Source organism: Schistocerca nitens, chromosome 1 (genome assembly GCF_023898315.1).
Source record: "Schistocerca nitens isolate TAMUIC-IGC-003100 chromosome 1, iqSchNite1.1, whole genome shotgun sequence".
Lineage (NCBI taxonomy): Eukaryota > Metazoa > Arthropoda > Insecta > Orthoptera > Acrididae > Schistocerca > Schistocerca nitens.
The window spans coordinates 154,854,129-154,866,173 of record NC_064614.1 but is presented as its reverse complement, the minus strand read 5'-3'; the positions used below and the strand labels follow the sequence as shown (position 1 = coordinate 154,866,173).

Here is a 12,045-nt window from a genome sequence, read left to right as displayed (position 1 = left end):
AAGCAGCGATGGCTAGAGGACAAATGTAAGGTTGTAGAGGCTTATCTCCTAGGGGTAAAACAGATACTGCCTACAGGAAAATTAAGGAGACCTTTGGAGAAAAGAGAACCACTTGTATGAATATCTAGAGCTCAGATGGAAACCCAGTTCTAAGCAAAGAAGGGAAAGCAGAAAGTTGGAAGTAGTATATAGAGGGTCTATACAAGGGCGATGTACTTGAGGACAATATTTTGGAAATGGAAGAGGATGTAGATGGAGATGAAATGGGAGATATGATACTGCGTGAAGAGTTCAACAGAGCACTGAAAGACCTGAGTCGAAACAAAGCCACAGGAGTAGACAACATTCCATTAGAACTACTGACAGCCTTGGGAGAGCCAGTCCTGACAAAACTCTACCATCTGGTCATCAAGATGTATGAGACAGGCGAAATACCCTCAGACTGCAAGAAAAATATAATAATTCCAATCCCAAAGAAAGCAGGTGTTGACAAATTTGAAAATTACCGAACTATCAGTTTAATAAGTCACAGCTGCAAAATACTAACACGAATTCTTTACAGACGAATGGAAAAACCAGTAGAAGCCGACCTCGGGGAAGATCAATTTGGATTCCATAGAAATATCGGAACACATGAGGCAATACTGACCCTACGATTTATCTTATAAGCTAGATTAAGGAAAGGCAAACCTACGTTTCTAGCATTTGTAGACTTAGAGAAAGCTTTTGACAATGTTGACTGAAATACTTCCTTTCAAATTCTGAAGGTGGCAGGGGTAAAATACAGGGAGCGAAAAGCTATTTACAATTTGTACAGAAACCAGATTGCAGTTATAAGAGTCGAAGGACATCAAATTGAAGCAGTGGTTGGGAAGGGAGTGAGAGAGGGTTGTAGCCTATCCCCAATGTTATTCAATCTGTGCATTGAGCAAGCAGTGAAGGAAACAAAGGAAAAATTCAGAGTAGGTATTAAAATCCATGGAGAAGAAATAAAAACTTTGTGGTTCGCCGATGACATTGTAATTCTGTCAGAGACAGCAAAGGACTTGGAAGAGCAGTTGAACGGAATGGATAGTGTCTTGAAAGGAGGATATAAGTGAACGTCAACAAAAGCAAAACGAGGATAATGGAATGTAGTCGAATTAAGTCGGGTGATTCTGACGGAATTAGATTAGGAAATGAGACACTTAAAGTAGTAAAGGAATTTTGCTATTTGGGGAGCAAAATAACTGATGATGGTCGAAGTAGAGAGGATATAAAATGTAGACTGGCAATGGCAAGGAAAGCATTTCTGAAGAAGAGAAATTTGTTAACATCGAGTATAGATTTAAATGTCAGGAGGTCGTTTCTGAAAGTATTTGTATGGAGTGTAGCCATGTATGGAAGTGAAACATGGACGATAAATATTTTGGACAAGAAGAGAATAGAATCTTTCGAAATGTGGTGCTACAGAAGAATGCTGACTATTAGATGGGTAGACCACATAACTAATGAGGAAGTGTTGAATAGGATTGGGGAGAAGTTTGTGGCACAACTTGACTAGAAGAAGGGATCGGTTGGTAGGACATGCTCTGAGGCATTAAGGGATCACCAGTTTAGTATTGGAGGGCAGTGTGGAGGGTAAAAATCGTAGAGGGAGACCAAGAGACGAATACACTAAGCATATTCAGAAGGATGTAGGTTTCAATAGGTACTGGGAGATGAAGAAGCTTGCACAGGTTAGAGTAACATGGAGAGCTGCATCAAACCAGTCTCAGGACTGAAGACCACAACAACAACAACAGGAAATTTTATATGTTCAAGTATGCAAAGGGGCAAATATTGACACAAAGTAGGCCAGAGTGGATGTAAGACCTCAAAATTTAGCAGAACGATGGCAGGAATCCCTTACATTAGTATTACTAAAATCCAACTACTGCTGTTAGCAACACAACAAAATGGAGGCACAAAGATTGAAAAAATTCATATACTAGTTTATCGGAAATTCCATAAAACCAAATTTCTTTACAAAGGCAGAAAATACACGTTTGTTGGAATGAACAGGCGGTAAAATCTCGTCACACTGCATTCACAACACGGAATAATAGCTAACCAGATAGTAGTGAAACACTATATGCTACAATATCTAAGTTACAATTCCGAAAAGGAATTTCGGAACTTATTGAAATGAAGAAGGTGGGAGACACGTCCACGGAATCTTTCCACTACCTTTCAACAGTGTCTTAGAAAAAATAATCCAAAAGTGACGAAAATTAAAATAGGAGTTTAAAATTGACAAACCAATCAAGTTTAGGCGAAGCCAGTCAGGAAAAGGACCTGGAAAAGAGTTGTTATGATATTCTTTGACGCAAAAGGTGTCCATTCTGCAGGAAAACACAAATAACTTGCCATTTGCCATAAAATTTTCGCTAATGTTAACGATGTTCATATAATTTTGAGGAAGCAATGATTTCCAGCTTCTAGAATTTTATGGAAAAGAGTGGTTTGCACACAGCTGTATCGTCACTTTATTAAACAACCAGTTTCTGTCAGAAATGGGCCATCCTCAGGTATAATGTGACATCATTAACCAGATGTCACATTAATACGGGTCATGCGACGAAAAGTGAAGGTTTTGTTACGTCTGTAAACTACCTGTTCTTTTGTTTAGTGGCAAATGAACACAGCTCGCATCGTGAAATCATCGCATATATATAGGGTCATAAAAAAATGGCTCTGAGCACTATGAGACTTAACATCTGTGGTCATCAGTCCCATAGAACTTAGAACTACTTAAACCTAACTAACCTAAGGACATCACACACATCCATGCCCGAGGCAGGATTCGAACCTGCGACCGTAGCAGTCGCGCGGTTCCGGACTGAGCGCCTAGAACCGCTAGACCACCGCGGCCGGCTATAGGGTCATATTCAGATCTACCTGTTATTTATTTTGATGTTAATACTTCACCAGAAATTGTACGAATGTATGTACGTAGCCGTGGACTGACATTACATAAAATGCTTAGATGGTAGTGGTAGACTGCAAATTACTTCAGCGGCAAAAGTTTGTAGTTTTAGCTCGTCTATTTGAATCGACAAAGAATCGTCAACTGCAGTGGCATGAATCAATATGCACATAAGTAATTGATATCGCCTCAGTTTACTGAAAGTTTGCCTAGTCTCTCATGGTTTGGGCTCAGTTCCTCACGACAAGATAACAATTTTTAAAATAATTGAAAAGCCACGATCGCTTCAATATCGTAAACGATACTGAAGCGATCGTAGCTTTTCAATTATTTTAAAAACAGAGTGATCGCCCCCACGACACATCATGTGTTCACTGCAAGATAACAATTGTTCATAACGCGACCCAGATCCAACTACCCTCGTCATATATCCCCTCGGTGGACTATTGGATGTCGGTAACTTGCCTCCACGATATTTTGACGCAGATTTTTCTGGTCGTATTCAAGTGTTTACACAAGTCACTGGCATCTGGCTAGTCTCCCGACATTTAGCAGGACAGTTGTTGGCTTCTTAATGACAGAGGTGCTTATTTCATCCCATTACGAAAAAACAACATCTCAAGATCTTTTACAAACAAATTATACTTTAGACTAACATAGCACAGGAGATACAGAAACTTCTTCCTACTTGCAGTTGATTTAAAGAAACCTTACTATATTGAAATGAAACTACTGTTCATATTAGAGTGCTCTCATTGTTGTAATAGTGTAATTATCTATGTCCAATACTGACCATAAACGTTGAGTCTGGCCTCGTGGAATACAGTGCCCATGGAGTTGGTAGCACTGCAGCTGTACAGCCCACCATCTTGAACACGCACGGAGGATATGTTTACATGGCTGATGACGTCACCTCTCTGATCCACGTACTGGCCAATCGCATACCTACAACAATAGAGGAACACATGAATCAAGCAACTCCTTGACTCGAAAAACAATGGAGATGCAATTTAGTCCCAATTGAATTACTGGAACGAAATTATCGTATTCAAATTTACAGGTCTTCTCAAATGGATATCGCATTACACGGATAGATTGAGTAACTGCCTAACTACAACACTTAAAACATTTGTGGCAGTAGTCGCTGCTCATTTAAAAGCATACATTTAAGTTTCTTGACAGGAAATTTTTTACATATCCTTCTCGGCTGTAGTCAACGTTCTACAACCTTCAGTGTATACCCGTACGGTTCTGTAGACGCAGCACATTCACACTCTCTAAAGCGTTGAGGCGGAGCTCCCACAAAAGAAATAACACAGAATGGTCGGAAACAGTCTGCCAAGCTTGTAAGGGTTTGCAGCAGGGGATGCTGTGCTGCAAAATAACTGTTAAGAAAAAAGTTCGATACGTTGCACGGTTCCCGAGTTGCTTAGCAATTGAAGTCAGCCCATCGGATTGTCGCGCGCGCAAATTCAAAGACCCTTCAAGACGCGATGTCGCCAAACATTCTTCGTTTGCTTTCCTCAGATCGAACAAACCTAGCTTTAGCTCACATAGCTTAAATTTATTAATTCCGAATAAGGCACATTTTAACTGGTTGAGCATTTCAGCAAGTGGCAACTCATGGACCCACAGATGTCTGTGCATTACCGCATGTAGTGTGTGCGAGTGCTTAAATTTTTGCGCGCAACTAGCTGATTGGTGAACTTCAATGCTAAATAATTCGTTTTTTGTTAACAATTAGTTCCCTGCACAGCCTCCACTGCAACATCCTTGTAAACGTTTCAGATTCTTTCTGACCACCCTGTATAACAATGCGTTTACGAGATCTCCCCCCCTCACCTCCCCTCATTTCACCTATTTCTTTAAGAAAACAGTAGCATGTCTTGCAGCAGGATGAATGACACGTTTCTGGTAACAGACATCTCTCTGCAGACGATATTGAACCATTTTCCAAGTTGTGATAGATTTCTTCATGAGCGTCATATCGACTGCGTAATTCGATACGTGTGGTGGAAGAATATATAGTCGTGTTAGGAAATACTCAAAGTGCAACACTTCCCATCATCTTTGACCATTATTCTTTCGTGCCCTCTCAAATGAACCTTCCAAGAATTTGCCTGAAGCGGTTTTAGGGAAATCACGGAAAGCCTAAATCAGGATGGCTGGACGCAGCTTTTAGCCGTCGGGATCCCAAATGCGAGTCCAGTGTGCGTGTGCTAACCACTGCTCCATCTCGCTCCGTGACGGTCTATGGAAACGTGGCACCTGGACGGAAGGATCTCGGTCTTTGTTACACCATGTCGATGGTTATGTCCAGATACGCCTTCACCCCGGAGAACGATTGGTGGTTTTTGCGACGTTAAATTTACATAAAATTACGTGGGTCTGTCCATGTAATGCTTCAGTAACTAAATATAGAATTTTGGGTCCATATTACTCTCTCTCTACAGAGAAGATTTCCTTTCCTACTCCGATCTGACCGATGATCTCGATTGTAATCCTTCTTTTATTTTAGAAGGTAAGTGAAGACCGTTCCTGCTCCGATCTTTCTCTCACTTTGTACTGATACGACGCACTATATCTGCGTTCCTTGCTTATCATTAATTTATCTTTCTTTTGTGTAGGCAAATGTATGGGGCATTTGCAACTAAATTAATGTAAATTAGTTAAGTCTCACGAGTTCTCGTTTTAAGTGTTCTGCTAATACGAGGGTTGGTCCGCAGCTCGTGGACGTGCGGTAGCGTTTTCGCTTCCCGCGCCCGGGTTCCCGGGTTCTATTCCCGGCGGGGTCAGGGATTTTCTCTGCCTCGTGATGACTGGGCATTGTGTGATGTCCTTAGGTTAGTTAGGTTTAAGTAGTCCTAAGTTCTAGGGGACTGATGACCATGGATGTTAAGTCCCATAGTGCTCAGAGCCATTTGAACCAATACGAGGGTTGGAACTTAAATAGTGGCAATTATTTGTTCACAACTGATAAAAAAGAGTTACATGTTTGCACCTGTTACTGTCCTTCAAAGTAGTCACCAGCGTTGTGTAAAATCCGTTGCCAGCGATGTCGAAGGCGTAGTATACCGTTAACTGAGCCTGTTCAGTTGATGGTGCGAATGGAGCGGTCTAAAGGTATGGTGATTGTCGTGTGCGACTGTGATGGTAATATCCTAACGAGGCAGAAGACCGCTCCATTCGCACCATCAACAGAACAGGCTCTGCTAAAGTTATACTACGCTTTACACATCGCTGGCAACGGGTTCTACACAACGCGGGTGACTATTTTGACGGACAGTAACAGGTGCAAACATGTAACTCTTTTGTATTGGTTGTGAATAAATAGTTGCAAATATTTAAGTTCCAACGCTCGTAGATATAAGGTACACGAAATGTTTTAATATTTTACTGTTACAGCCAACGACCAATACGATCGTAACGGATCGTGGCGCGAAGAGGCAATGGCCGAATACAATTAGTATTCTCTCATTTATTCACTTTCAATTTGCTACAGCGTCCCAGAGATTAACTGCCGATCATCACGAAGCGTTTTGCAAACTTAAATGCAGGCGAGGAACCTTAAATGAACTGGCCACAGTCTCCAAGCTATGATTCCATTTCGCCCATAAATGACAGATACCGGCCCCACAAATTTGACGGTGGTGTTAAAAGACGTAATTTTCTGCTCGAAACGTGCACCACACCACAACCGCAAGCTGGTGAAGGCAGTGTGAGGATAGGAGGCGGGGGGGGGGGGTGAGGGAGGGAGGGAGGGAGACACTCACCCGGGCTATTGATTAAGTAAAAGTTATACTGTACCATCATGTCTGATTTCTTCCCCGACGTTGATAAGATCTTCCCGCAGGATAACTGTCCGTGTCACACAGCTATAATCGTGCTTACAGTGCTTCTAGCTGCATGTTATTGAACTCAGGTGGATGTCTTCGCCATCGAATTCACCTGATCTGAATCCGATGGAACACTTTTTAGGATGCTATCTGGCGCCAAACCGACGTCCAAAAACCAACGGCCTATAACTTAAGGTATCTGCGTGACCTGTACATAGAGATCTAGTGCCACAAACCATTTGGGATCCTATCGAGCGCCCACTCCTCGCCCACAGACCAACGACCTGTAATTTATAGGAATTTCGTGGCATGTGCGTTGACATACGGTGCCATAAATCATAGACCTACGAAGGATTTGTCGGATCTACGAGGGCTGACTGAAAAATAATGCCTCCCCTTTCGTAAATCTTCAACAGTTGGCAGCATTGGTATGCGGCAGGTACTGGCTTGTTCCGTAGCCTCTCCTCTACAGCTCCAGTTGGCGGGAAGCCTTAGCATTGAACGGTTGTGTTGTTACAGTGTAAAGTATGGAACCCTGAACAGATGGTCGGTCAATGCGACTTAAGCAACTTGCAGTCATTGAATTCTTGACAGCAAAAGGTGTCACCCCAAAGGAGATTCATCAGAGAATGAAAGCAGTTTATGGTGATTGTGTTGATGTAAGTACTGTGCGTCGTTGGTCGAATAAGTTTAAAGATGTTGAGGCGGGAACATCTGACCTGCATGACAAACAAAGAGTTGGACGGTCTGTGACAGCAACCATCGAGTTTCACAAGATTGATTCAAGATGGTCGTCGTATCACTCAGAGAGACACTGCAAGCACAATCAGCATTACACAAGAACGTCTGGGTCACATTACTGCTTTGCCTGGCTATCGGAAGATCTGTGCACGATGGGTACTCCGGATGCTGACTCCTGAAATGAAAGTGCACAGACTTGAAATTTGCCAGGAACTCCTCTCGCATTACGAGAATGAAGTTGATGCCTTTCTCCGTTCAATTGTGACACGAAACAAAATGTAGATACACCATTACGACTGTGAGACTATGGTTGCGGAAACACTTCTTCCGTGACGGCTTCAGAAAACTTATTCATCGTTGGCAGAAATGTGTCCAATTGGCTGGTGATTATGTGTAAAAGTGAATATTGGTAATTAAAGATCACATTCTATTGATTATTTCTGCGTTTTATTTATTAAAATATTCCCATTCAAACCCAATTAACAAAGGTGGAGGCATTACTTTTCATTAAACCCTCATATATTAAGCAGAATCGCTGCTGGATTGTATTCCAGAGGTGGACTGACATGCTATTAACCATATGGTCATCATGTTCTATCTCAACAGTGTAGTTACCAACCACAAATTAGAACTTCATTGGTATTGACACTTGGTTTAAGCAGTATTCTGTCCCTAGTACTGTTTGGGCATTATCAAGACTTTAAGAGACTTCTTCTGGAACCTTTCCACTGGCCCTCCTGCACTAATTAATACTATTGTATACTGACTTCCTCTTCCTCGGGTCTGATACGACGAATACTTCTTTCTGAAATTACTTGGGCTGCTACTCTTCGCTATCTGAAATCAGAAAGCCGGCCGCTGGTGGCCGAGCGGTTCTGGCGCTACAGTCTGGAACCGCGCGACCGCTACGGTCGCAGGTTCGAATCCTGCCTCGGGCATGGATGTGTGTGTTGTCCTTAGGTTAGTTAGGTTTAAGTAGTTCTAAGTTCTAGGGGGCTTATGACCTCAGCAGTTGAGTCCCATAGTGCTCAGAGCCATTTGAACCATTTTTGAAATCAGAAAACTTATCGGAAATTTGGAGGGTTTCCTATCCTGAGAGATTTTTACTACGGCATGTTAGAGTGCGACCAGCGGATGTTGGTGTTTGAGAACCTATGTAAACAGGTTCTGTATTTGTTGCCCATACGCAGCCCCTGCTAGTGGTGCCGGGTTGTAGCACAGGCAATAAAAGGTACTGAATGTAGTCTATAGTCACAATTTTCTTCATTTTGCCTACTGGCTACCGGTTTCAGGTAACAGCAACTTCCTCAGGTCGTCACACGATCAAAACAATCAAAGAACATAGTTAAAATAATAATGTGGGGAAACATTACATAACTTTTTCGCTGTGTATTAGCAAAACGTATGGTATTAAGAGCCGCCTTAAAATGTATAATGTGTTTCAGAATGACGTTATAAACATTCTGGGACAGTTTCCTTGCACCAAAACAAGAGAAAAGTGTCCAGTAAACATGGGACCTAAAGTGCGTATCATAAGAGTTATGAGCACTTGTTCAGCAGAAGAGCTGTTTCTTACGTTAGCGAAGATGAATGTGCCGAAATTTTTAATACGTCTTCCTGAAAAGCCCTGTATAAGTATCCGTTTAAGCCTGGCACACAGTCGTCACCGTCGCTTCCCAAGTAGGTATGTCAAAAACTAAACGTCAATGCTAAACTTTAAACAGATGCAAATTGCGGTGAGTAGTGATAAGAGTGCCCTCTTCCTTCCCCCCCCCCCCCCCCCCAATGTACAGAGTGTCTTCTTAAGAGAGGAGTCACACTGTAAAAAATGTGCTAAAATAAAGAGTAAAACAGTTATCACTGTAATAAAAGATTGAAAGCCAATTGGCAAATTTTGGTAGCCATTGTTGTGGCGTAACAAGCCAGCTACGCCACACTGAGAAGGAAGCCGAAAGGCACGCGTACACACACGCCGACTGGCGTCAAGTCTGGAACAGGATACGTAATGACTGCTATAAAGAAAATACGTAGCTTTGGAATATACTTAACTTTTAATCACTCCTTGTGATACATCTCTCTTGACCATACAAATGAGACTCGTAAGATACATGCACTGTTACAATTGGCGCCTTGCTAAGTCGTAGCCATTAACTTAGCTGAAGGCTATTCTAACTGTCTCTCGGCAAATGAGAGCAAAGGCTTCGTCAGTATAGTCGCTAGCAACGTCGTCGTACAACTGGGCGAGTTCTCGTACGTCTCTCGAGACCTGCCGTGTGGTGGCGCTCGGTCTGCGATCACACAGTGGCGACACGCGGGTCCGACATGTACTAAGGGACCGCGGCCGATTTAAGCTACCACCTAGCAAGTGTGGTGTCTGGCAGTGACACCACAGCCATGTTAGCATTCGCCGTTTGAATGCGGTTTATCTTCTACTACTGTGTACGGCAACGAGTCGTTTAATCAAGTCGTGTCGTCGTAATAATAACATTACACATTGAAAACCCAAATTTTCTTTTGTTGAAAAGATATCCATATCCAGGGGGAATAGCAGTGCAGCGTGAGTGAGTATTACTCGCAACTGTCAGTTGATGATTCCAGTTTGCAACTTTTCCCAGCAGTGTCCACCTGTAAGCCAGGGAATCCCAGCGGCGCCGCACCGCGCTTCTTCCCCACCGTGTCGCAGCTCACCAGTCAGCCACGGCCGTGATAAACACTTCTCGCACATACTGTGAGGGGTTGCATCGACTGGCTCTGGTGTTAGCAGACGGCCACAACATTAATTTCTACAACCGTTTCGTTCTGTGAATGTTATTCTATAGCTGCACTTTCAAGCAATACTGACACTCAACAACCAGAACATTTATCACCACCTAACCACTAGCGATATAAAACCGTCCAGGCGATAGCAGCATTACCTGGCGAGGAATGACTACTGGTCAGACACACGCACAGTGCATGTAGTTTCAGTGAGCGTACTGTCCGTGTGTAGAATGGGGAGGACGCGCTACCTATCTGACTTTGGCCGAGGACAGGTTGCGGTGGCCCGCAGGCTCGGCCGAGCATTTCGGAAACTGCACTACCTGTCGGATGTTCGAGGAGTGCTATTGTGAGTGTCTTCAACACGTGGCGAAACCAAGGTGAAACCACTTCCTAACGTCTTGGGTTTGGGCGGTCACCTCTCATTACAGGCCGGGCAGCCTGGTAAAACAGGACAGGTGGCGAACTGTGACGGAACTAACATCAGACTTTAATGCTGGCCAGAGTACAAGTGTGTCTGAACACAAAGTGCATCGAACGATGGGCCTCCGCAGCCGACGATCCATATATGTGCCAATGGTAACATCACGACATCGGCAGTTACTACTGAAATGGGTACGTGACCATCGGTACTGGACCTTGGCGGAATGGTAGAGTGCTGCATGGTTTGATGGATCCCAATAGGTTCTTCATCACGCCGATGGAAGGGTGCGAATCCTTCGTCTTCTAGGGGAACAGTTCCTTGACACCCATACAAGAAACAAGCTGGTGGCGGCTCCATTAAGCTCTGCCGATCATTCACTTGAGAATCCATGGGTCTAGTGGAGCTCTTGAAAGGCATCATGACGGCCAAAGAGTATCGTATACTGGTTGCGTACTACGTACACCTCTTCATGACGATCATGTTTCCCGACGGAAGTGCCATTTTTCAGCAAGATAATGTGCCGTGTCAGAAGGTACGAGTGTGATGGACTGATTCGAGGAACACAGCGGCGAGATCCAATTCATATGCTGGCCCTCCAACTCAACAGATCTGAAACCGATCGAACACATCTGGATTATGACTGAACGTGGAGCCGGCCGCTGTGGCCGAGCGGTTCTAGGCGCTTCAGACCGGAACCGTGCTGCTGCTGCGGTCGCAGGTTCGAATCCTGTCTCGGACATGGATGTGTGTGCTGTCCTTAGGTTAGTTAGGTTTAAGTAGTTCAAGTCTAGTGGACTGATGACCTCAGATGTTAAGTCCCATAGTGCTTAGAGCCATTTGAGCCATTTTGAACGTGGATTCAGAGCTCGTCGCCCCTTCCCCGGAACTGTGTTTGCAGATGTGGTGCCAACTCTCTCCAGTGACCTACCAAGGCCTCATTGCTTCCACGCCACGACACGTCGCCGCTGTTATGCTTGCCAGGGGTGAACATACCAGCTATTAGGTAGGCGGCCGTAATGTTCTGGCTGATCAGTGAATATATAATCCAATACTCACGTTGTAACTCATGCAGTAGGGTAGCTCACCTGTGTCCCAGACGGGCGGCGTTGAGGGGCCGTCCGTCCAGCCTCCAGGTGAACTGCGGGGGCGGGCTGCCGGCGGCGGCGCAGCGCAGAGACACCGGGGGCCCGGGGCTCAGCGCCTGCTCCACGAACGTCCACTGCAGCTCCGGCACCGTGTCTGAAATGTCACCATATCGGGCAACTGAGGTATCTGCACTAATTTTATCTGTTTCGCTCGTTCTACACATTGGAACAATGGGACACTTTGGCAGAAACGTT

The 12,045-nt window shown here is 44.1% G+C and overlaps 1 protein-coding gene across 1 annotated transcript in view; it reads right to left on the bottom strand.

Annotated features, from left to right (window-relative positions):
• LOC126232687 (Down syndrome cell adhesion molecule-like protein Dscam2) overlaps positions 1 to 12,045 on the bottom strand; it is a 408,767-nt gene that overhangs the window by 287,334 nt on the left and 109,388 nt on the right. The window contains exons 4-5 of the mRNA XM_049942816.1: positions 11,791 to 11,944; positions 3,741 to 3,892 (exon numbers count right to left, since the gene is read on the bottom strand). Of these exons, the coding sequence (XP_049798773.1) occupies positions 3,741 to 3,892; positions 11,791 to 11,944 (306 nt within the window). The remainder of the gene's footprint in view (positions 1 to 3,740; positions 3,893 to 11,790; positions 11,945 to 12,045) is intronic.